Source organism: Lissotriton vulgaris, chromosome 11 (assembly GCF_964263255.1).
Source record: "Lissotriton vulgaris chromosome 11, aLisVul1.2, whole genome shotgun sequence".
Taxonomy (NCBI): domain Eukaryota; kingdom Metazoa; phylum Chordata; class Amphibia; order Caudata; family Salamandridae; genus Lissotriton; species Lissotriton vulgaris.
The window spans coordinates 385656721-385684473 of NC_141699.1; the positions used below are offsets into that span (position 1 = coordinate 385656721).

At 42.1% G+C, this 27753-nt stretch overlaps 2 protein-coding genes across 2 annotated transcripts in view; both read left to right on the forward strand.

Annotated features, from left to right (window-relative positions):
* Nucleotides 1-27753, forward strand: part of LOC147679831 (uncharacterized) — a 553220-nt gene that overhangs the window by 41320 nt on the left and 484147 nt on the right. The window lies entirely within an intron of this gene.
* Nucleotides 1-27753, forward strand: part of LOC147679832 (uncharacterized) — a 107186-nt gene that overhangs the window by 7447 nt on the left and 71986 nt on the right. The window contains exons 2-4 of the mRNA XM_086942480.1: nt 1287-1479; nt 1644-1814; nt 16128-16298. Of these exons, the coding sequence (XP_086798606.1) occupies nt 1287-1479; nt 1644-1814; nt 16128-16298 (535 nt within the window). The remainder of the gene's footprint in view (nt 1-1286; nt 1480-1643; nt 1815-16127; nt 16299-27753) is intronic.

Here is a 27753-nt window from a genome sequence, read left to right on the forward strand (position 1 = left end):
ATCGCGAGTCAGTGGACACACGCGAGAAACATGTCGATCGTCTATAGCACCCACTAACCTACACTCATTAAGGAAACATAGTATTCCAGTGAGTACAGGTTAGTCCTTCCTTTTAATTAAAGCAGGGGACCCCCAGAATAAACTTGATCCTGGTACTCCTAGCTTTATTTTAACACACACATACGTCTACACTCTTCTGGCCCCACACCAGCACTTCATCTAAACGGCAGTTGGATAAAAGATCTCCGCCAAAGTGCCCCTCTTTGAGGTGTTGCCCGTTGGGTATTGCACCGCAGACCCAACGAGGAGCAGCCCAGATGATGAAGCATGACACCTGAAAGGGTGTTTGAGGGTATTACATCCAACAAAATGGATGCCCATCTGTAAGGACCCATCACGGCCCTACAGGATCCATACATTAACGATACACGTACATTCCTTCACTTGAGTAACAGCCCAGCAATTTTTATAATCATATTCTTAATGTTGCCATTAGTCTCAGGGGACTTGTTTAAGGGGCGACTGCGGAGCCGTGCAGTGAAGTTCATTAATCCACTTATGCCCATGGCAACGCTAATCAATTAAAGCGCCTACGTGTGCATGTTGAAAGAGCGACTAATGGAGCCCTGTAATCAGGTGAAAGTATGCGACGCTGATCATTCCAAGTGGCTGCGCATGTTGACCGGTGGTTAGGTTAATGTCGTGAGAGGCGGGACAAAACGCTGCAAGGTTAGCACAGCAGTGAAGTTAAAAGTCGACGCTGCAGCGGGACGATTGAAACTGAAAGTAAAACCTTGTTAATGGCAGTGCAGGCGTGTGGTGATGTTAAAGTAAAAAAGCCCAAATATAGATGTGGGTTACATTAAAATAGCCCGAGCAGAGTCTCGGTGGCGCTAAGAGGAGACACAACATACTCTGCATGACATGCAGCAGGCAAGGCAAGTTAATTTTGTTTTTATTATTTGCCACTCGCCTTACCTGCATGCATGCACCCACCCACCTACCACTTAGTTGCCTGCCAGCTTGCACCTCCCTCCGGTGCACATACGTGCTAGTCGCCCCTGATATGTTACCATGATAACAGATACAATCTGCAGGGCACAAGTTGGAATTATAGCAGCTTCAACTCAGCTTTTCATCCTTTCACATATGATAAAATGATTACATTGTGACTGGTTCTGCCCGAGCACTATCCGTTTATGAGAGTCAAAATCTGTAGTAAAAGACCAACCATTGGCTACACTAACGGACTCTAGCTGGTAATCTCTTCTCTTCACCCACTATAGGAACCTTTGCAGCAGTGGCCGTGCATGTACCACCAGAGTGGAGGCAGCTCTACCCAAGTTAGCAGAAACCATCTCAACTTCTCCTACCCAGTGCCGCCCTACATGTACCTGAGGATGATTGTGAGGAAGGAGATACTCTTCATGCCGAGAGCGAGGACCCTCATAGACATGCTGAAGAGGTTCGAGTTGAGAGGTGAGTTTCTTCCAGTGAATTTCTTTCATATTAGGTCCTCACACCTTGGTTTTGCACCACCATACACCCATGGACTGAAAAGAATAAACTTTACCATGGGCCTTTATAACGTGTCTGTCCTGTGCATTCATACCTTAAATATCATACCATATCCTCATTTTCAGATCTTCTTGCAAAGCGTACCTGGTATGTAAGCTCTTCAAGGCCCGCGCCCCGAAACCCAGATGCACATTCGCCTGGTTGGGACCAAAAAGTCATGGGGTCCAGTGAGAAAAGAAAGTCTTCTCGGCATGCTAAAATGCGGAGCAAAAAACAACATGGTGATGGAGAGGAAGGTAAGTTTCCAGAAGACTCTTCCACCAAACAACACTTTGGGGCTTATTTACAAGCCCCTTGCGATACCGATACATCGGGTTTTCCCATATTAAAAGTGATACACCAGTGGCGCAAGGGGCTTGTAAATGAGCCCCTTTGAGTCTGCAGTATGAGCACAATCATAGAGGCTGCAATTGAATGAGACCTGCTACAGCCAAGAGAATAACACACCGAGGCTCACAGTACAGATGAAAAACCCCAGTGAGCCACCTCCCACTTGCTGCTCTTTGATGACAGGATGTGGCAGTCATTGTTCTATATTAGGGATTTATCTTATGTACTGTGCACTTTCTGCTGTTCGATGACAGTTTGTGGCAGTCATTGTTCTATATTAGTGATTTATCTTATGTACTGTGCACTTTCTGCTGTTTGACAGTTTGTGACAGTCATTGTTCTATATTAGGGATTTATCTTATGTACTGTGCACTTTCTGCTGTTTGATGACAGTTTGTGGCAGTCATTGTTCTATATTAGTGATTTATCTTTTGTACTGTGCACTTTCTGCTGTTTGATGACAGTTTGTGGCAGTCATTGTTCTATATTAGTGATTTATCTTATGTACTGCGGTAACACAAGGATCTCTGTGACAAAAGCAACAATCCACTCTGCTGTCCATACAAAGGACAGGTTTGGGATCTGCACCGTACCTGTTCTTCGCAGCATGCATTTTAACCCTCTGTGCTACTTTATGCTACCAGAGAAATCTCTGGACTCTCTCTCTAACAGGAACATTAATCCCAAGAGTTATACTGACTTTTTTTTTGTTGCTGCCAGAAAGCTGGGTGCACAAGGAATTCTTCAGAAGGTGTTTTAAAATCATAAATTATTGCTAAGCACAGCACCACCCCCCCAAGGTTGAGCGCAACCTCTCCAGGTAGGTCAGCGCCCAGTGCGGTCGCACCAGTCGCACTGCCATAAAGCCGGCCCTGATCACTTAGCACAGTTTGATTCATTTTAATTACAGTGTGTCGACCACTCAAGCTATTCAGGTACTATTTCTTCTTCCTTCCCCCACCCACCACTTTTCCGTGTTTCTGCCCCTGCCATCCTCCCCACTCCTTTCAGTCTTTACTTTAAACATTAGCACACACACCATCAACTGGCCATGTGACTCATTTCTCTAACTGTTACCCAATTGTAAGAAAGGTACTTACACTGCCACTTTGGCTAAAACATCCAACATGGTGCCCTATTTTAAAAACCATGTACCTGGATGGCTATTTAGAATGTACGTACTTTGAAAGCGCAAACATTTTTATATTCATCTCTTCTCATTTGTGATAGCCAGAATACCTGTATTTAAACCCAGGCCTTCTGTCATTTACTTAACACACACAAGTATATTTCACACATCACCCGCCACTGCTTGTGTTTCCAAGATGTCGAAGCCACATTCCAAGCAGACACATTGACTTCGGATCATTAGCAATGGTTGCAAATGTCAGAAGTATTATGCCCATGACTCAAGTCTGAGCAAGTTTCCACAAACACGTTTTCTTTATAAACAAACACTCTTCTTTTCACCACATGCTGTTTAATTTGACTACTTATATTTATTGCCTTTGTCCTCTCTTCCTGAGCGTTTCCAAAACTATGTGGGCATTCTTTGCTTTCTATTGTTCCATCTGTACACAATTTCACTCACACCATTGCACTCCACACAATGCCACTGTTATGTTGTGCTTTCCCCTTTAAGGCTCGTGTGTGTGTTAGTTAGAATGTAGGATGTTAGAATGTATGTGTAGATCCTTGGGGACTTGGCCAGGACAGTTGGAGAGCTGTGCTGGAGATTGTGGATGCACCCTGGCCCTCACCTGTATTTATTGCTTGCTTATTAAATATATATTCTACTTCTACGAATCTGCCTGAACCCTTCATTACAATTGGCGACGATCGGAGAACCCATGAAACCGTGCAAGTACTGGCCATAAAAATTTGGAGACTTCGATGGACTAGCGTTATCAGCGGACAGATTTTGATGTGATTTGCGTGTTCCGAGGGGAAAACTCTACCCTGCGGTAAGCGACTCGCTTAAAAGGAATTTTATGACTCATTTGATCGTTGTTTAAAGAAAAAAGCATCTTACTTGCTGTTAGACGCGATGCGTCTTTCAAATCTCCCTGAAGTTCCATTAAGGCGCGAGTGAAGGACGCGCACAACAATCACTGCCTGGAAGTGAATCAATACTCGGCAGGAAGTGACGTATCACGCTGTTCACGCAGCGTAACACTACGTGGCGGCCATCTTAGTGAAGGTTGAATAAAGTACTTCGTAGCAGAAAATCGAGTACTTACCTTTACGAAGGAATACAGGCATTGGGAGTACAAGCACCGAGGTGCACCGCGGAACATTTTACCGCATTAAAGAAGAATACAGGTGAGAAGGTCGGGGGACACAATATAAAGGAAAATAATTTACGTGTTTGACCAGTCTAAAAAAAAAAATATATATATATATTTTGGCATTGGATATATGGAGAGTGGTGATACTGGAGAAAATAACAGTAGTGATAACAGTGGAAATAACACACATAGTGAACAAAGGATGGCACAACAAAATTTTACAATTAGTGCACCACAACCATTTTGGGCCACTGGTACCCAACCAGAAATTAAATGGATTGAGTGGAAAGAATACTTTATCAATTACGTGGAGGCAATTGATGAAGAAAAGAAAATGAAACCTGAACAGAAGAAGAGAATCTTGTTACATTCCCTAGGGGCTATAGGTTTAAAAACACATTCACGCATGAACAAGGTTGAGGACGCGAACCTAGATGTTTTTGAGAATTGCATAAAGAACATGGACAAATATTTCGCACCCAAAGTGTGTATAGGGGTAACGAGACATAAGTTTTTCCAAAGAAAACAAAATAAAACAGAGACAGTTGACGAATGGGTGGACGAATTGAAGAAGTTAGCAATAGACTGTAAATTTGGAACTTTAAATGATGAACTGATTCGGGATCAACTAGTGATGCATAATAACAATTCGACGTTACAAGACAGACTTTGGGTAAATGGCGATGCTCCTTTGGAAGATGTTTTAGCTATTATGAGGAAGGCGGAAATGTCGGGAAGATGTTCTTCTGTGGTAAAAGAGACTGAGCATGATAAAACATCTAGTGCAGTTTGTAAAATTTTACCACACAATAAGACTCAATCAAGGTTCCAACAAGGTTCGCAGGGGAGATGGAACACTCAACCTAACAGGTTTCAGAAAAAAGATGTTAAAGGAGAAGAAAGAAGATGCTATCGGTGTGATAGCAAGGAACATTTGGCATTTAGCAGAGCTTGCCCGGCCATTAATAAGAAATGTAGTATTTGTGGTTTGTTAGGACATTTCTCAAAAATGTGCCGCAAACGTAGTAATGTGAAGTATGTTTGGGATGAAGAGGAGACAGTGGTGGAGGATGAGGATGAGAATTTAGATTGGGTAAAGAATGTGAGAGGCAATTATGTCATCAATATTTCAGATGAAGCGTTGGAAGGGAAACCTTTATGTAAGGTATCTTTAGGGGGTGTGGTGATAGAGGTTTACGCAGACTCAGGATCACCTTACACAATTGTAAATGAAGATGTTTGGAAAGAATTCTTTGTGGGTAAGATTGGTGATCAATTAAAATGCTCAGACATTTGCCCTGTAGGTTACACCGGGAAAAGAATTGAGATGCTGGGTTACAGATGGCTCACATTCGTATTTAAAGGAAGAACTACAAGAGGGAAATTGTATATATCCAAAACTGGACCATCAGTTTTGGGATGGTGGGACCAGAAGAGTTTAAGCATAATTTTAGACCCAAATAGTGAAGAAAAGGTGTTGGTGGTGGATGATGAAAGCAAGTTGAGTGATACGTTGAGCAAGGAATTTCCAGGAGTTTTTGGTACAGTTTTGGGCAAATTGAAAGGGTTTGAACATAGAATACTACTTAAGGCAAATGCCGAGCCAAAGGTTCACAAGGTTAGGCCGATTCCAATGCTGATAAGAGATGAGGTAAAAAGCGAACTACAAGGTTTGCTAGCTAAAGGTATAATTGAGGAGGTGGAAGCCTCGGAATGGATCAGTCCCATCGTTGTAGCACGAAAACCCAACGGAAAAATCCGTTTATGCATCGACCTGCGCCATCTCAATAATAACATCATTGTTGAGAAATTCCCTTTACCTAAAATTAATGAGATGGTTGCTTCTTTCAAAGGTGCCACATGGTTTTCAACCATAGATCTATCTGCTGCATATCATCAGATTGTGTTGGAGAGTAGATCAAGACATCTAACGGCTTTTGTCACACCTTTTGGGAGTTACCAATTTAGACGTATGCCTTTTGGGCTGGCATCAGCTGCGGCTGTATTTCAAAAATTGATGTATAAACTTCTAGGGGAATTAAACATGATTGCTTTCTTCCAGGATGACATTTTAGTAGCCGCAAAAGATAAAGAAGAGCATGATAAGAAATTGAGACAGGTTTTAAAAGTATTGGATGATGCTGGACTTACGGTAGAGTTGTCAAAGTGCAAATTTTGCAAAAGAAGTGTGTCATATTTGGGACATATTATTAGCGAGGAGGGGGTAAAGCCCAAACCAGCTTTGATAGAAAACATTGTAAATTCATGCACACCAAACACAAAAGAGGAGATAAGGACCTTTCTGGGAATGGCGGAATATTGTGCCAAATTTGTAAAAGATTTTGCATCAAAGGTGTTCCATATTCGGAGTCTTTTAAAAAAAAATGTCAAATTTGTCTGGACAAAAGAGTGTCAGGAAGAGTTTGATAGGATCAAAGTTGAGCTACAAAGTGTCAATGCCTTATCTAGTTTTGACCCCAACGCTAATTGTTTGTTAACTACGGATGCTAGTGACAAAGGGATCGGGGCTGTGTTGTCCCAAGTAAATGGAAGAGGTAAGGAGACCATAATCCTGTTTGCGTCCAGAGCACTTTCCCCATCTGAAACAAGATACCCCATCATTGAAAGAGAGGCGTTGGCGTGCGCATGGGCTCTTGAGCATTTTAGGGCTTTCGTGTGGGGGAAACCGGTGACCATTAGAACAGATCATCGTCCTTTGGTTAAGATTCTATCATCAGAGGGCATTTCTGGGGCTTCAGCTAGAATGGCAAGGTTGTCGATGCGAATGTGTGAGTTCATTTATAAAATGGTTTATTTACCGGGTAGAGATAACATTATTGCTGATTGCCTGTCCAGATTACCGTCCCCTTTAGAAGAGTGTGATGACGATCCATGGGGTAACGTTAGCATTGCCTTGGTTCACGATTCTGGTGCCCCTGCCATTAGCAATAAAGTATGGATGGAAGAACAGGACAAGGATATTGAACTCAAAAAAATTAAGGAGTACATCTGTTCTGGTTGGCCTAAACAAAGTTCCTTAGAAGGAAATTTTAGAGCGTATTGGGAGGTAAGAATGGAGTTATCACTAGAGAAAGATTTATTATTCAGAGGTGACAGGGTTATCCCTCCAAGTTCCTTAAGGAGGAAAATTTTAGAGCTTTGTCATGAAGGGCACTTTGGTATTGGAAGAAACAAGATCATGGTGAAAGGTATGTTTTGGTGGCCTGGTGTGGACAAGGACACAGAAATGTTTGTAAGAAGTTGTAACGTTTGCAATTCTGCGGACAAAACTCTTAAAACCCTAAAGCCTAGCATGAGTGAGGGGTTGATCCCTGAACTTCCGTGGGAAACCATTGCTATGGACATCATTGGGCCCATTGGGGAGCATAAGGAATTTGGATTGGTGGCTATTGATTTATTCTCTAAATGGCCAATAGTGAAGTTTGTGGACAAAGCGGATACTTCTAGTGTCTTAAGGTTTTTGGACAAAATCTTTGTTATGGAGGGTTTACCGGTTTGTATACTCACTGACAATGGGGTACAGTTTTTATCACACATAGCCCGCGCGTATTTTGAGAAATGTGGCGTGAAACACAAGACAACCGCCTTGTACAACCCTAGTGGTAATGGTACCGTGGAAAGGTTCAACAGGGTAATTAAAGGCGTTATACAAGCTGCTGTCAGTAAAAAGCTAGATTGGAAAGTTCAAGTGCAGAAGGCAGTCTGGTCCTATAGAACCACGGTACAAACTAGCTCAGGGTTGTCCCCTTTTGTAATGATGCGAGGGAGGGTGCCAAGAAGTAAAATCAATCCGGGTTGGTTGATAGATGGTAAAGTTATGCAGTGGTCACCCGTTGAAGTGAAGAATAATCTCGAATTAGTCCATTCAAAAAGTAAGGAGTTTTATGACACTCACCATGGAACAAAGGATGTGGAGATTAAGGTTGGAGAATGGGTGCGTGTGAAGAAGCCTTATAAAGTACCTAAGGGTGAGAGCCGTTTTGAACCACAAAAACAAGTTGTGGAAGTTTTGAGAAATGCGGTCAGACTAAGTGATGGAAAAGTCTGGAATTTAAAAAGTATAGCTATTAGTCATGACCAGCTCGAAGAATCTAAAGAAAAAAGTCAGAACATGTATGATTGGATGGAAGATAATTTTGAGGACAGCTTTTTGCAAACACAACTTGCTGGGGTGGCTGAAGACAACAATGAATTGCCGGTTGAACAGGTTATTACTGATCAGCTTGTTTGTGAGGAGGGGGGAAGTGTTGGGACCCACTGTACCGGCACTCTTCCAAGTGTTGGTGATCCTTCAAACATTATCAGTGGTGAGTTATTGGGTAAGAGATCACGCACTTCTCCCACTTGGCTAAAGGATTACGTTACTGAGTTTTAGTGTATTATTATTTGTATTCCTTGTGTGTTTTCTTTTGTTTTTTTTTTAAGCACTTCATTTTGCTCTTTTCCTTCTTCCATTGAAGGGAGGGGGATGTGTTATGTTGTGCTTTCCCCTTTAAGGCTCGTGTGTGTGTTAGTTAGAATGTAGGATGTTAGAATGTATGTGTAGATCCTTGGGGACTTGGCCAGGACAGTTGGAGAGCTGTGCTGGAGATTGTGGATGCACCCTGGCCCTCACCTGTATTTATTGCTTGCTTATTAAATATATATTCTACTTCTACGAATCTGCCTGAACCCTTCATTACAGCCACGCCCAGCAATTCCACACCACATCACACAATTCCACTACACATCGAACAATTCCACATTTCACAATCCCTCGTCACACAATTCCGCCCATGGCACATAATTCCACTCTACGTCACTTGATTACACTAAATGCCACATAATTCCACTCCATCCCCATGCCACATAAATCCAATCCACATAATTCCACTCCAGTCCCAACCGCATAATTCCACTCCACTCAATGCAATACAATTCTACTCCATGCCACACAATTCCACATCATGCCACTCAATTCCATGCCACATATTTCTACTCCATGCCATATAGTTTCACACCACTTCACAGAATTCCACTCCATACCTCATAATTCCACTCCACAAAATGTCATTCCACAGCACACAACTGCACTCCATATCTAACAATTGCACTCCCGCAAAATTCCATGTCTCACAATTCCACTTCCACACCACACAATTCCACATAACACACCAAAATTCCATGCTACATAATCCCACATTACATAATTCCACTCTATGCCACATAATTCCACTTCACATATGTCTCATATACTCCACACCACATAATTTATTTATTTATTTATTTATTTTATTTTAAATATTTATAGAGCGCATCTGTCACCTGGCAGGTATCCTGGCGCTGGTAGCTACTCCTGGGGTTTATTGACGGGGGGGATGGACTATGGCTGACTGGTTTAAAGGGGTGGAGGAAAGAACCATGTTTTGATTCGTTTCCTGAAGGGAAGGAGATTAGGGATTTGGCGGATATCGAGAGGCAGACTGTTCCACAGCTTGGCATAATTCCACGCCACTCAATGCCACACAATATCATGCCACACAATTCCATGTCACATAATTCGACTCCTATCTACATTACACAAGTGCACTCGATATCACATAATTGCACTGTACGTGCATTCCCCACTGCTCAATTCTGTGACACATAATTTAGTTCTGTGTCATAGCATTCCACGCCGCATAATTCAACTCCATGCCACATATTTCAACTCCACATATTTCTAATCCAGTCAAGACCACATAATTCCACTCCACGCCATATATTGACACTCCATTGCACTCCACACAAGTCCACTAAATGCCACACAATTCCACTTCACACCACATAATTCCTAATCACACCACATAATTCCACTCCATACCACACAATTAAACTCCACCCAATTGCACTCCTCCACACACAATTCCAGCCCATGCCACTCATTTTGTTGTCGCCTAGGAGGATCAATAAAATCAGAATGGGAGGTCGTTCATTTTCTCATCTTTCTCCCTCCCACTGGAACAAGTTACCAGACGACATAGCGCTTGCCCCACCTTAGGGCATTTTAAAATTAGTCTTAAAATCTGAATGTTCAGTCACTAATCAGTTGTCTCCCCTCGGCTCTTTTAATATTTTGGCGCCAAGAGATCTTCTTGGGGATGATTCATTTTGCGCCTAGCAAATGTTAATAATAATAATAATTCTACACCACATCATTCAACTCCATTCCACATCACATATTCCCACGCCAGATAATTCCACTACACATATTTCCAATCCACTCCACACCACATAATTTCTCCTCATGACACATAATTCCACTCCACTCAATGCCACACAATTCAATGCCACACTATTCCACACCACACAATTCCATGCTGCATTATTTCAAGCCACATATTTCCACTCAAATAAAAAAACACAATGCCATGCCACACAATTCCACACCACATAATTCCACTCCATGCTACATAATTCCACTCTGCGCCACCCCACATAATTCCATGCCATGCCACTCAATTTCACACCACATAATTCCATTCAACATTATTATTCTCCTTTCAACAAAGCATAATTCCACACCACACAATTGCACGTCCTGCCATCCAATTTCACACCCAGCTACACAATTCCATACCAAATAATTCTACTCTATCTCACATAATTCCATACCATACCACATTATTCCATACCACACTACTGATCCCAAATAACGTCACACAGTTGCATTCCATTTCTTATAATTCCACTCCACACAATTGCACTCCACATCAAAAAATTCTACTGCACACCACACAATTCCATACCACACATTTCAATGCCACATAAATCAACTCATGACACATAATTCTACATCACATAATTCCATGCCACATAGTTCTACTCCACAGATTTCCAATCCTTTCCACACCACATAATTCCTCTCCATGACACATAATTCCACTCCACTCAATGCCACACAATTCGACTTCACACCACATAATTCCACTTCACACCACATAATTCCACTCCACACCACACAATTAAACTCCACCCAATTGCACTCCTCCACACACAATTCCAGCCCATGCCACTCAATTTTGTTGTGCCCTAGGAGGATCAATAAAATCAGAATGGGAGGTCATTCATGTTTGCATCTTTCTCCCTCCCACTGGAACAAGTTACCAGACGACATAGCGCTTGCCCCACCATAGGGCATTTTAAAATTAGTCTTAAAATCTGAATGTTCAGTCACTAATCAGTTGTCTCCCCTCGGCTCTTCTAATATTTTGGTGCCAAGAAATCTTCTTGGGGATGATTCATTTTGCGCCTAACAAATGTTAATAATAATAATAATTCTACACCACATCATTCAACTCCATGCCACATAATTCCACATCACATATGACCCACGCCAGATAATTCCACTACACATATTTCCAATCCACTCCACACCACATAATTTCTCTCCATGACACATAATTCCACTCCACTCAATGCCACACAATTCAATGCCGCACTATTCCACACCACACAATTCCATGCTGCATTATTTCAAGCCACATATTTCCACTCAAATAAAAAAACACAATGCCATGCCACACAATTCCACACCACATAATTCCACTCCATGCTACATAATTCCACTCTGCGCCACCCCACATAATTCCATGCCATGCCACTCAATTTCAGACCACATAATTCCACTCAACATTATTATTCTCCTTTCAACAAAGCATAATTCCACACCACACAATTGCACGTCCTACCACCCAATTTCACACCCAGCTACACAATTCCACACCAAATAATTCTACTCTATCTCACATAATTCCATACCATACCACATTATTCCAAACCACACTACTGATTCCAAATAACGTCACACAATTGCATTCCATTTCTCATAATTCCACTCCACACAATTTCACTCCACATCATAAAATTCTACTGCACACCACACAATTCCATACCACACAATTCAATGCCACATAATTCAACTCATGACACATAATTCTAAATCACATAATTCCATGCCACATAGTTCTACTCCACAGATTTCCAATCCTTTCCACACCACATAATTCCTCTCCATGACACATAATTCCACTCCACTCAATGCCACACAATTCCATGCCACACTATTCCATACCACACAATTCCAGGCTTCATTATTTCACGCCACATAATTCCACTCCAATAAAAAATAAAAACAATGCCATGCCACACAATTCCACACCACATAATTCCACACCACGCTACATAATTCCACTCTGCACCAACCCACATTATTCCATGCCACACAATTCCACACCACATAACTCCACTCCATGCCACATAATTTCAGTCAACATTATTCCTCTCCTTTCAACCTAGCATAATTCCACACCAAGAAATTCCACGTTGTAAAACATAATTTCATGCCCAACTACACAATTCCACACCAAAAAATTCTACTCCATCTCACATAACTCCATACCATAACACATAATTCCACACCACACCACTGATTCCAAACCACATCACATAATTGCAATCCATGTCTCATAATTCCACTCCACACAATTGCACTCCACCTCACACAATTCTACTCCACACCGCACAATTCCATACCACACAATCCAATGCCAAATAATTCAACACCTTGCCACATACTTTCACTACATGGCATGTAATCCAATGCCACATTATTCGAATCCACTACATAAAATCCACTCCACATAATTTCACTCTGTGACACATCATTTTGCTCTGTTACATAATTCCACTACATTCCACATAATTCCACTACATGCCACATAATTCCACTCCACTCCACAACAGCTAATTCCACTTTACTCAACACCACACAATTTCACACCACTTAATTCAACTCATCACATAATTCCACTCCATACCACATATTTCATTCAACTCCACTGCATGCCACATAATTCCACGCCAATCAACGTAGCACAATTCCATGGCACGCCACACAATTCATGCCTGCCTAACATAATTCCACCCTACACTACATAATGCAACCCCACAGAATTGTATTCCATGCAACACAATCTCCCAATACCAGGCCACACAATTTCAAGCCATGCAACAAAATTTCACACCTCATAATTCCATGCCATGCCAAATAATTCTACTCCATGCCACATATTTTATTCCATGCCCTTTCATTCCACTCCACTTACCACTGCACAATTCCATGTCATACAATTTCATGCCACACAATTCCATACTACATCACATAATTCGTATCCACACCACATAATTCCACGTCATGCCACATAATTCCACACTTCACCCCACATTTCCACTCCATTCCATGACACACAGTCACTCTACTCCACTACACACAATGCCACTCCGCTCCAAAATCAAAAGTGCTTTAGCGCTGGATGCATCATAGTTCGTTTTTATTATTATTTTTAGTCATGTTGCTATACAGCATGGCTACAAATCATTCTCAAAGTTTACAATGCCCATGCTGTCCAGCTGGAACAACAGGCAATAACAGAGGCAATATTCTCAAAAGGAGACCTGTTGCCGTTTCCAGTTCTTGCGTGCCACTGCTCCTGAATGGCTGCAGGTTGACTTGGATCCAACGAGGTCCACAGTTGACAGAAATGAACCCTGTTGCCAGGCAACAAATGTGCCACAGTTACTACACTAAGTAACAGTGAAATTCTGCTGCAAGTTAAAATGATGGATTTTTGTTTTGTTTTCACATACAGTTCATAATTTTCCCCTCTGCTCCTTTCTTCTGCTCCTCCTGGTCCCCACTATTGCTTCACGGGGGGGCAGGTAGCACCAAGCCTTTGGTGAGTGACCCAAGAATGATGAATAGAAATACTTTCTCTAACACTACCTAGACACTGGGAAATCCTCTCGAAAGCATCCCATTCTCTTCTTTACAGCTCATCAGTGCCCTTATGGAAGCCAACCAGCCAATGCCAATGGCCTAGCCAATGCCAATGGCCCACCCAATGTCCATGGTCCACCCATGGCAAGAGCACATTACTCATCCTGATAAAACCCCAAAAATATTCCCAGAACACAATCCAATGTTCTGGACTCACACCTCAACTAATCACTCCCCTGCCCAGAAAAATCACATTGGTGGAAACTTTTCCATGCAATCTGCATATTTTTCTGGGTAGCATTCCTGTTCCATTATTAGGTCTCAGCTAGACAGCGCACGCGCTGCACTGTCTCTTGGATACATTTTCTTTACACACATTGGGCTTACAGCCCCTCCATAACTTACTTAGCTACAGTGTTGCTCTAATTTGCATCGCTCATATTCTTCATGGCATGCATGTGTCATGTCCCCATCTTTTTTGGGGTTCAAGCACTCCATATGAGTGCTTATGATTTCAAGCCGTCCCCCATATCCCCATCCTTGTTTCTTCTTTTGCCTTCTACTTTCACAACACACATGTTTCACCCTCTCCACACACCCACCAGTAGCGGCCAGTGTCAGAGGAGAGTGGCGGGGTGGGAGGGTGGGGGGCACGACAACAAAAAAAGGTTAACAGAAAAAAGAACTTACCTGCCGCCTGCCTCATTGGCGGTCTTCTGCTCCTTTTGTGGCTCCACTGCAGGCACAGGCTCCCAGAAACCCCTGCGGCCAATCCTGAAGTTGCGCTTATGCATGAGAGCAGCTTCAGGATTGGCCTGAGCGCCCATGATTTGTGCTCCCAGGAAGAATGGAAGTCTGTGTTTGATATCTCCTACCTGGCAAAGCAGCTGGGTTGGAGAGAGCTTCCGTGCGATTGGCTGTTTGGCCTGCCTGAGGCGGCCGACGAAACCCTCATGCACAGTGATAACTGTGCAAACCGACTCCCATGGGTGCCTGTTATCCCCCTGGCCCCACTCCAAGAATCTGGGAAACAAAATAAAATGATAACAAGCCACAGTTTATTATCATTTTCTTTGTTCTTTTTTTTACGCTGCTGGAAAGGGGGCGACGCTCATGTACCCTAGTAGAGGAGCCGCTGCTGGTTTGGCCTTTCCCCTGTCTGTCTGCTCCCTTCCCCGTTGTCATGTTGGGTTCTTCCCTCCCACCTGTTTCCCATCTGCTGCCCCTCATTCCAATTGTCCCAGCCACCATAACAAAACAAAGCGCTATGATGCGGATACCCCTGGCCACGTCAGAACACTTTTTTACCTTCACCCCAATCGCCCTCCATCCCACTCATGTTGTGTAGCTTGCCCCCATTATGTGTATCCTACCCCTCCTGCAACAACAATAAAATGCTATGATGCAGCAGCACTGACCGCATCATAGTGCTTTTTCCCATGACTTTTAGACATGCTGAACAGCAGCAGGGCCTCTATACAGCATGGTTAAAAGACATTGCCAAAGACAATAGCCCTCGCATTGCAGAAGCCTTTTGGCTTTGCCAGTGCTTGTTTACAACCCCACTGGGTGTACTGCAGTTTATTTTCCGTGCTTGGATTAGGGTCCATGTTACCCTTGTATATCTAGCAGAAGTCGTCGGTTTCTTAAAACTTACACAACCCCCCAACCCGCATTTAGTGAAAATGAATGTCCTTTTCTTCCTGGGCTTTTTGAAGAGCAAAGAAAGGACTGACGGCAAATGGTCGGGCTGTGTATAATGTGTAACACAACTGTGGAATTAAGAACCTTGTACTTCTGGGACAGTCTTGAAATAATTGGCCTGTAGGCTTAAACCACTACTCCTGCACAGACTCTCTGTGTGATCTGTGACGACTCATTCCCTTCCGACCGTCCTCTGCAGTCACCTGTCTCTGCCCTTTGTGTCCTTGCCCAGCAGCTCTGGCTTTGTTGCTGAAGCTCGGTTTGACCCTTGCTCCCGGCTCCTCACCTCCGTTTGCCCAGTTCCACGCCATTATTCCCTCACTAAACAATGACAGGACCTCCATGGTAGCTTATCGTTTGTGCAACCTATCCTCACTCACAGCAGCCTGTTCTCTCCCACATTTTTGCAGAGCGCGTGGGAAATACAGAAGACAAGGACGAGAAGTCATCTAACAATGAAAGAGCTACAGCGACATTCCAACATTATGCGAATTACAAAACCAAAGTGTCCGACACGGACGGCAAACAGCTCTGCAAGGGAGACTCTGCGATTATAGCTATGCCGACGAACTCTAACAGAGGTAAGAAGACTGTCAGGTTCTACCTCAAATCCGTCAGTTGAAGTAGGGATGATCATGCCCTTGTGAGACCAGCTATCAATCAATGTAAGAGCTTCTACAGCATAGAAGAACTATGGGACATTTTCTCTGGGTCCTGGATCATCAGGGTTGAGCGCACTATCCATGGTGGGTAACCTTGATGATGGGCCACAACTATTCAGCGTCCTTTAAGAGTAACATTTTTTAAAAGGAATAGGTCTTTCATTTATACACAGGAAATAAGAGCAGCTACAAATCGAAAACTAGAAGATCCTTTGGTGTCCTGGGCCCAAGATGCGATTGCGACCCCCATATATCAACTGAGTGGTTACACAGCAAGGCGCAGTATTACAAATATAATGTAGATTCCGGTTGCCTATGTTGTTCTATGAGGTTAGTAGGATTTTGTGGAATATTGTAAAGTCTCAAACACTTTTGGGGTCTCTGGTATTCCACAATGTGTTTACAGTGCTAAGTCAGTGGGCCAAAAGAGCATGACAGAATGATACAAAGCATCCCTGTTGTTTTAATTGGTTGACCGTCCTTTACACTTTCTCGATGAACCCTCAATTTGACCATACGATTAACATGGTTTCATCCCAGCATGCACCAAAAATGCCTAAACAGCTGCTCCAGGTGACATGGGTCTCTCAACCAACTTGGATTTTGCTACTGGCTTGCATGGGAGCTTCTTCTGAAGTGCCACAGGGTCAATGTTCTTGAAGTGCCCAATTATCTCTATCACTGGGGTCCATTTGAGGGGTTTCAGAGGTACCAAAGCAGTTCATGAGACTAATCAGAGATCCTAACAGGTTACAAAGCCAGTATCATCAAAATATACTTCGGTAATACTGGAATTAGCACACAAAGCAGTTGTCTAGGAAATACCAAAATGCATGGGCATAGATCTAAAAAATGGCAAGCATTGGTTCAGATTTTTGGTTGGTGGCAGCATCACTGGATCTGCTCGTTCATAGTCGTAGCTTGGATACTGACGTTTAATGTTGGGATCCATTCGCACATATGAACCATGACATCTTTGAAACAAAAAGGGCTGTAGTCCAGGGACCATTGGTCACAGAATCAAGGCCATCAGCCTCAGTCATCATGATGCTATTCTACTATCCTGGGTAAAGTGGGAAAATACCAACTTCCACATAGATAATATTAGCCGGGCAGGTCGGTGCACATTGGATCCTCATCACACTCAAAGTCCTGGAATGTCTGCGACCCTCTTGCATTAAATTCAGTGCCTTTGGTTGTAGCAAGTGATCTGCAAGATCCTCGAGCCTCGTGGTCCTTTCGTGTCCATGAAATGATCTCCTTGAAATATTTAGTCTGGTGGGCTTTGCTCTAGTCATCTTTGCCAGAGGCTAGCATCATCTCCGCACTTTGGGCGATGCAGCATTCTCTTCTTCTGCTTGGATAGGTCAATCAGCAAATATAGTCCCCAGCATTCTCTTAGACCTGAAAGAAACAAGGATATAGATAGCTCTAATCCTGGAAAATGTCCCCTGTGCTGCTTCGGTAGAGCTTCTCCTTCAGTTCTAGACAAGTTATAACTATTTGCTAATTTCAGAAAGTATTTTTCTAAGTTGGAAGCACCAACGAGAAGCCAAGACAAACCAAACAGGCTTTCTTTAAAATTAAAAATATTTCCCACTCTGAGCAGATCGAATCTTTGAATGCTTGCATTTGATCCTTTTGTATTGTTATGTTAGATATTTTTATAGAGCCATCGCTTGCCCCCGAGGGCGTCTTGGCGCTAGCTCAGGAAAGGAGACCAAATAGATCAAACAGTTTGAGTGTAACAAAGAACATGTTTTGAGGGCCTTCCTAAAGGCTCAAAAATTATGTCCGGCTTTGATATGCAAACAGAGATCATTCCAGGCCTTAGGGGTTCTTAGCTCTTAGCTTCTTCCTCCTCAGTTGAATCTAGGAACAGACACCAGTTTGGCTGATGCAGATCACAGGGAATGAGTTGGTAAGTACCGAGCACAGTGCTTTTTCAAAAACCCATGGCTAGTTCAATGCAGTGCTTTGAAAAAATGTGTATTAAAGGGAGGGAGCAGGCGAAACTGATAAAGTATTTCTGATAGTCACAAGTTCAGTTAAATTTTAAAGAGCCGTTCCCACTATTGCAAAGCGACACCCAGCACAACACACCAGGCAAGGGCAGATCATGCGCTGTTGCTGGGCAGACCTCATGAGCTTTGAAGGATGTAGATGTATGTTCCCCTTATACCCGGAAATCATGAGGTGTCTGGGGTGCAAAGACAATCTGAAGTGACCCCACCATTTTGTGCAACAATCACATTATCCTTTGTAGGGAACGTTTTACACTGCACATGGCCTACAATCCACCCAGCACATGTGTAACATTACACATAGACACACAAAAGCAAACACAGACACAGTACACACACCGTGGCATGTCAGGACTTGTAGTGTAGTTCCTATTTTCCCTATAGGCCCTGCGCATTGGAATACCATAAACAGTAGTATAGACGTAGAAGTGCTGTCTTCCAGGTCTCTACTGACTATGCTAAACTTAATTGGGTTTGTTACCAACTAGCTCAGAGGTCACTGGAAACTTTCTTGACTGAATAGGAAGTGATCAGCTTCCCTGGTACAGACAAGAAGGGATTCAGTTTTCCAACAACCGCATAAACATGACAACTTTGCTCCTTAGAATAAGAGTCAATCTCTAGAGTCGTGTGAAACAATAGACAGTTATTTTACTCAGTCAGTTGTGCAGCTTACTTTCACCAAGATGCAGAGAACAGAGAGACGGGCGTTTTCAATAAAAATGTATTATTTATTGAACAGTCTTTCTTCTCATGCAAGAGAAATGAATTGCCACAATTGCAAGACTAGTTATTATAAAAAGTGCGTACAGTAAAATGAGGATTGCGAAATAATACTGTAAAAGCATTGGTATGGTTTCTTAGCCATACAATGGTTAAAATGAATAAAATATATACATTCATATATACATTTAGCTAACGTACTCAACTGGTGCTTCTAACTACGCCTACCCCAGTGTACCTGACCTAAGCCTAATACTTGGGAGGGAGTAAGTAAGTAGCAGTTTTAGTTTAGTTTGTTTTGCCAAGGTTTGCTTCAAGAATTCTCTCTAAGGGTTTAGTCAACACCATACCTCTGGAATAGAATGTTGAAGGTCTTGTATCTCCTTCCAGGACTCGATATCCCAGTCACTCGCAAGAGTAGGCTGGAAACGCCGGAGCTGGATTTTCTCGGCAAGAGAAAAGACAGCGTCTCTCTCAGCGCGTCGAGGAGGAGGAGGGGCAGCGTCCGTGGGCAGCTTGTATCTGCTGGGCTTTGTAAGGGACAGCTGTTCTGCTCCTGTGTTCACCACACCATCGCTATCATCGATGTCGTTGAGGCAGCGTTTGCTTAAGGCAACGTTGGTAATATTTATACCTGAATGGTGCCTTGTTTGACGTACGTTTTTGGACATAAGACGTCAATAAAGATGTCACTAGGAAGTGATCGTCTCTCAGTGCTCATTAGAGTTCTATTACTAATCAAAACATAGCAAGCGGGGCTTTCCCAGGTTGCTGAGTTTTATCTTGTTGAAGAACTCGGAGTGTAATCTAGGAATCTTAGATAGTGGCTTCTGCTGTGTCATTTGCTCTAATGAGCTGCAGAGGAAGAGATTCTGAAATGTGGCTCTGATCGTGTTAGGCCAGAGACGAGTTTCTGAAATATTTCTCTTGATCATTTATGCCATTATAGGGGTATAAATGGATTATAGCCGTATAGAGGCATAAGGTCACAGTATTGATCGGGGTCCAAGATTAGATCGCGACACCCACTCCACGAATTTATGTCCATCAAATTACTAAAAACTATAGCAATAAGATGCATGTGTAACATTACCCACCCCAAAATACATATTCGCATTTGAAATGACGTATTTGAAATACATGGTAATATTGATACTGTACGTCTTTAAGCATAGAAATCATTCAAAATTATAGCATATGTAATCAGTGAATGATATTGCGAAAAATTACACATGAAATATCTCTTTATACAGAAAAGAAGTGCAAGATAATTTCATCACATATAAATGCATTGCTGTAAAATGTGCTAGAGGCTGATGTAAAGTTATTATGTCTCTAGATTTACCTAAAAATAGAAGTTCTGTTCTTTATGAATAGGTCTACTTTAAGCAAAGAATTTCGGGCCAGAAAAAAGGTAAATATTTTTAAAAAGTGTTCAATTCAAAAAAATTGTTCATGGTGAACGGGGGAATAGAGTTCCAACGCTTTTCAGCAGTTTTTGTTGATCAAAACTGAAGGCCGAATTCAGAGTTCATGGGAACGCTGTGTGTCGGAATGTTTTTCAAAATTATTGTTTCTGTTCAGGGGAGTAATCGAGAAAGTGGATAAGGGCGGAGCACAGCCAGATTAGAACCAGTTGAGTTAAGTTGTTCTGAAAAGTTCAAAAGTTTATGGGTGCTCTCGAGGGTGGTGTTTCCGTCAAAAACACTTGAGTCGATACTAGTTAGATGTGTATGCACGAGGTGCTAATACATCCCCTGGTGAGGCACTCCGTACATGATCACAGAAATGATTCATAATTGAATCATTTCTGTGATCATGTACGGAGTGCCTCACCAGGGGATGTATTAGCACCTCGTGCATACACATCTAACTAGTATCTGTTCAGGGGAGAACATCATATCAGACAGGCTCTTAAAAAATTGGTCTACAAAATCAGGTGACAGTTCGACCAAGTTCGATAGTGCTGTAACTTGGCAGGTGTGGTAATGATTGCTATCATCAAAGTCTGGATCAGCAATGCTCACAGAAGGTCGTACCTGGGTGATGTTGCTTTTGTTTCTCGCTCCACTGTTACCACCTAGTCGTAGCACAGGAGTCTCAACAAATGCCGTCATCAGGATTGGTAGCCGCTGGGGACAACACAATGCGTGAGCTGTTACAGGACTTAGCAAAGTATCGATATCCATTGGTACTGCTGATGGAAGTGCAAGACAGGTGTCCAACACATACTCATCTCCGCATAGCATACATCGAAGCACAGGTAAGATGCAGGTCTGCCATATAGGTCTGAATGAAAGAAACCAGGTCATGTTCAGATCTCTCAGCCTGGCCAATCCAAGGACTCTAGTTATGCGGTCCCGGTAGCATATTGCTAGGATCGTTTTTTCCATCCTTGTCGGAGTCATGTCTGAGTTTTGGCTTGCCATATCGGAGCAGGAGGGTCAAAAATAAAATGCCTGCTACAAGTCCCAAAATCAGGGGTATGCCGCCAAAGACTGAATGGACAAAATTAGGAATGATTCCCAGAATTGCTTTGAATGGTGTTAACAGTCCCGTAAAAATGGCCTTAAATACGCCTGGGATGCCTATGGCACTAGACATGTTAAGAATTTGGCTAAGCATTTCTGTGAAATGCACGGGGCAATTTGTTGATAAAAGGTCATGAATCTCTGATGTTGTCCTTGCAACTAGGAGATCATACGTCTCTTTTGATGACGTGACGGGCACTGTTGTCTGCAAAAGCACAGACTTCATTCTGCTTAAAGTATCAATTCGTATAGAAGAGACATTCAAACGAGGCCAAATGGGAGTCTCGGAGTCTCCTGAGCCGTTTGGAAACAATGCTTGCATACAGCATTTGACCATGGAAGTTACGCTTACGAGATATGCTTTCCCTGGCAAAAGGCCACAACAGCTGTGATCCGTTATTAGAATGTAACTCCCGTTCTAGAGCTGCTTAAAGAAAGGCTCTATCTGCGTTGCTGGTGTGACATGTTGGTGGCATGAAAGGTTGTTTGAATTTCCTTCACAGGCCCCGTGTAAATTAATACCCTGGCACAAAAGTATACCGCTTAGTGAATGTTTGCAGTTTTCACCACTAAGAAATACATTTTTGTTGCTGTCACTATAGCATGTGTGTGTATATGGTAATTTCCATGCTACCCTTTACCCAAACGTTCATACTGGCCAGTCGGTATGTATTCAAGGCAATTTTTAAATCGGAAAGTTGTTATCGGAATTGTGATAATCCTGTGTATTATCCATTCAATGACAGGACTTTCTGACATTGTCAATGGTAATCTTTCAAGTTTTTCGATGCTCAGGATTGTATAGTCTGCTCCTTTCTGTGCCAAGCTGATTTGTTTATCAGTAAGGTTAAAGATGGAAAACAATGACGTTGTGTTGATTAAACGCCATGGCACATAGACTGAACGAAGATTTTGCAGCGTCCAGCCTAACTGTACAATAGGACGCAATTGTGACTGGCCATGCTGTAACATTAGCAAGTCTTTGTCTATTTTATCTATGGCAGATGATACAATACTGTCCAGTGATTATATTCTGGAGGACAGAGTCATTAACCCATTGTCCACAACAGAAAGTGATTTTTCCAAATTAATACGATCAATTTCTCGTATTTTTTCAGCTGTTTCAATTTGTGTTACTTTCCAAGCCTTGTTTTAAGCCGTATATATACTGGTCGCTATGAAACGCTTTTGACGCTGTTTGCGTGGTCCCAGAATGAAATCACGCAAATCAGCACCATCTTTAAGTAAAGATAAGTGTTGCTTAATTTCTGCCAGTGTGGATGATTCTAGTCATTCAAAGCACAGCTTTCCTACACTGTATGTTGTTACTATCCCTGGATGTTGTCTCTGGGAGTATCTAGGGTCTGGTCTGGTCATTGTTAACCCCTGTGTTTTGTTCAGGAATCTATCTTGACAGTTATTTGTGTCAGTAGGCCAGATTAACCACTTTTTCCAATCAGGATGTGTTCTGTTTAAATGTAAAATTTTAGATACGTCTATTTCAATATCTGTAGTTGCATTATCAGGTATTGGCTTTGGAATAGACGGTTTGTTAAGGTCTTTAATCTTAGCTAGGCCAAGACAGGTTGTTTGGTGAATTGTGTCATTTAAGAACATTATTTGTTCTGGGATCATGCAGGCTCGAAATAATGCTTCTAGGCCTTGTACCTGCCAATCTTTTGTACCCCAGATGGTTTTTGTTTCAATGTTATTTTTCCAAAAATCAAAACCAAATGTCATCATTTTTTCATAAAATGCTTCTGAATATATTAATTTAGTATTTGTCAGCATTGTTTTCAATCCTGTTTTATCTAACAGTTTATAATAAAACGTTTCTGCATCACTGGTGTTAAACCCTGAGAAATACTGGAATTTCTCATAGAATGTTTTAGAACTGCTCTTAGGTGGAGTAGAACAATGTTCCCATTGGTTATATTTAAAAACATTTCTAGGTTGTGCAGATTAATGCAAGTAATGGTCACCGTAATGTGAGAAGCAGTACATCTGTTCATAATTAGACGAACCTTGTAAATAATCATGTTCTGTAAATCTAGCTGACAACACTAAATCAGGCATCATATTATTGATACTTTCAAAATCCCAATCATCTGAAAATGTACTTGGTTTTACAAAGTCACTTAAGGAAACCTTGAACTGGTGAGGATATTTCAGGATTTCGACCGCACCATATATTTCATAGTCAGTTTTGTCCCATACTACCCCCCCGGGTATTGGAATGGCTGTGACATTTACTGTTGATAGTTCTCTTTTCTTCACATGGGATGATCTGTGTGGTTTTAGGACTAGGTTGATGTTCTGACTTGTTGTGTCCATTGAACTTTAATAAACTTTCCTAAAATTAAAACTAAAATTAGGCCTAGTAGGAGTATAAGTACCCCTGAGATTATCCAATGCTCAATCAATGGTGCATTCAGATATACTTCTTTGATTTGATGAAAGAGTTCAGTTGCTTTTTCTTTAAAAGTCTTTGTTTCTGGCATCACTTCAGGGTCGGTTGGATCTTCAGAAAAGTTGTCGAAATTGATGAAGTAGCCAGAGGCAGTTCTGTCAATTGCTGGAATTGTTCTTTCAATTTGTCTTTCGGTAGCACTTTCTGACGCCACATCATTGTAGACTGGTGTTTCTTGACGAACTGATTCAATCTGTATTCCAAGTGGCACGAGTTCCATGGCATTATTGCATAGTCCCTCTCTGTGCACTGCAGGCTTATCGAATGTGATTAGTCTTTCAGTTTGAACCTCTTGGATTGTTGCAAGTTTGGGTATTCTGTTGTCTCTTGGGAGTCCACTGGGCCTACTGTTGATTATAGGCCACATGCTTGTGGTTTTACCAGGTCGATTGGGAATAACTCTGTTCTCCTTTTTACCAGCAAGGGGCGGTAGTACTACTGATCTTGTTCAGTTGATTGCCAAGACAGGTACTGCTTTTCTGTAAGAAGGCCCAAATTCCTTCTTCACCGCTATTTTTTCTCTGACTAGATCCCCAATCTTTGGAATCCAGACAGGCCTTGCTGGGGCTGGTGGTGCCTCTTCAGTGGTAGTTGGCTGTTGCTTTAACTTTATGTTGCTTAAGGATTTTCTTGTTTCATTCAAGTCCTGTAAAACAGCCAAATGATCTTTGATGTCAAAGTCTTTATTCTTATCTTCTACCACTGATACCTGACTATCTAAGTCCTGAATGTGCATTCTAGTTCCGAACAATAGTTCGTATGGGCTGAAACCTTTTAGAGAATTTCTTGCCAAATTGTTTAGACTGAGCTGGACACTTATTAAATGTTTGACCCACCCATCACCCGAACCTAATACCTTCGCTGTTATAGATTGCTTTATGTCCCAGTTTTTTCTTTCCACTACACTGTTCCCTTCGGGGTGTGATGGACAAGAGTATCGCAACCCAACGCCCATACTGGCCATGGCCTCCTTATAAGCTCGAGAGCTGAAAGCAGGACCCTGGTCAGAATGGAACATGGCAATTGCATATGTGCCGATAAAGACTCGCAGATCTTTTATAACCGTTCTGGCGTCAGCCGAGCGCTGGGGCCACGTCCATATGAATCTTGTACAGGAATCCACTGCGACCATGATATATTTATAGTTGCCGTCCCTTTGTAGGGGACCACAGTGGTCCAGGTAAACACATGCTAATGGTTTATCTGAGATGAGAAGGGGAGTCTGCGCTGGTCGTTTTACTGTTGATACTTTCATTCTTTGGCATATTTCGCATTCTAATACATATTTCTTAGTTTGTATTCTCATGTGAGAAAACCAATATCTCTGTTTTAATAGTGATAATGTTGCGGAAACGCCAGTGTGTGCAGAAGCAAGCCCTTCATGTGCCGCTGTAATTAGTCCTAACCTGTGTTCCATGTTTGGAATTACTCTATCCCCCACTCCAGGGATTCGAGCAAAAGGAACGGAGTTTGCATCAATTACGTATGCATAATTGAGTGGCTAGTTCACTGGTAGTGCTGCACAGCTGCGCTTTTTGAGGATGTTTTTACTGCCAGCATGGTTTCCCCATCTATGTATTTTTCTGAACGCTTTTTTGTGGCTACGGAAGCCGGTTTAGTTGCTTCCGCTGTGGCTGTATTAGCCAATGAATTCCCTGCAACGTGAACGCCATCACGTTGATGACTCAGAGTGTGTATCACGTGAGTCTTTTGTAGTTCTTTCTGTAAAAGAACTACCTGTTTCCAAAGCATTTTATGCTTGATTGTGGCACCTGTGTCATCATTGAAATCAGTTTGAATCCAGCTCTGCAACTTATTATTGTAAGAGTTGACGCAAAAATGCGAATCGCACACGATTAGTGTCGGGAATTCACGTTCTGCATTTTCAAGCGCCACCTTTAAAGATCTGATTTCAGCTCTCTGAGCCGAACAGTTTCTTACTGATTCAGTTTTTGTTATTTTCGGTCTGAATTTACCGCACAGCCAGCGACCTTTAACAATCGCGCAGGCTGCATCGTAGGATTTATTTTCTACGTTGAAATGCTGTATGAATCTGTCTGTGTAGATTATACAGGAGTATAGTTGGAGAGGCAGAATTTCGATTGGCAGAGGATATTCTTGTTCATATTTTAAGTCATTCAGTTTTTCGAATTGCGGAGCAAAATAGTATTTCACGTCGTCCGCAGCAAGAGAATTTACATACTGTATCCATTTCGGATCCATTGACACTGTAGGCAGGTTTACTGGGCTGAATAGCGCCTCGAAGGCGGATTCCGCTGTGAGGACATTAATCCTTTTGCCGTGTGCTAGTTCCCTTTCATTAGCTAATGCAGTTAGTATTGCTTTCAAAGTATTTTCTGTGAGACTGAATGTTTTTTCTGCTTTTGTGTACAAGTGAGATTTGTAAGCTATAGGTACCTTTTCTCCCTCATTAGAGGTCAGGTACGTGAATCCGCATCTTCCTGGGATGACTCGGATTACAAGGTTGCGTGTATTGTCACGTGTGTCTAATTTTGTTTTTGCTAACATGTCTGTTTGCTGTGATCTCAAAATTTCTGTGTGTATTTTAGTCCAGTTGATTGGTTTAAAATCAGGTTTAATTAGTTCATAGAGAGGTTTAACCCTCTCCGCATAATTTAGAATGTAAGTTCTACCGAAATTCAGGAAACCTACAATCGATTGTAAGTTCTTCAGCGTTTTAGGTGCTTGGAGTACAGTGCACTTCTCTAAAAAGTTGTCCGCTAGGCTTTTTCCTTCACTTGACAATTCGTATCCTAAAAATAATACTGTCAGATGGGCAATTCGAGACTTTTTAAAGTTGAATTTGTAACCCTCTGCTGCGAACCCAAGTATTATGGTGTTCACTCTTTTCAAGTGAGTCTCCAAGTCGTCGTCTGTGAGATAGATATCATCTACATATGATAATGCCTCATCATCATACATTTGTAGTAACTCTGTTACTCTGGCTGAGAATAGTCCTGGGCTGTTCTTGAATCCCCATTACTGAGAAAGCGGTCAAGTATCTGCTTTCTGGTGCAATGTTTTGACAAAAGAAGCCATTTGATATGTCTAATGTCAGTTTATATTTTTTGCGAACTATGTTATTCATTAGTGCGGCACTATGCGAATTTTGTACTGCGAATGTTTTGCAACATGAGTTTAGGTATCTGTAATCCAAAACTAGACGATATGAATCGTCCGGTTTGGAGACAGAAAACAAAGGATTGTTCATTTGAGAGGTGCATGTTTCAATCACCCCCTGGTATTCAAGTTGATCTAAAATCTCCCTGACTTGTTTTTTAGCTTCTTGCTTAATTGGATACTGCCTTTGGGCAGTCGGTTGACTTTTTAACTGGATTTTGTGAGGAGGAGAGTCCTCATCCCATCCTACATGATTTTTATATAATGCTGGTGCCTGGGCCAGTGCCTATTTCCTTGCATATACATATTTAGTGTGAATCGGAATGTGATTCGAGAAGGCAGGCATAATCATTTCTTCGCCACGAGGGCACTCCCTGACAAACTCTGGGGCCAATCTTTTTCAGCTAACAGGATGTCATAGCCTTTTGAGAGTTTATCCCAAAATAGACCCCTTATTTTCCTAGTCTTATCACCCTCTATATGCA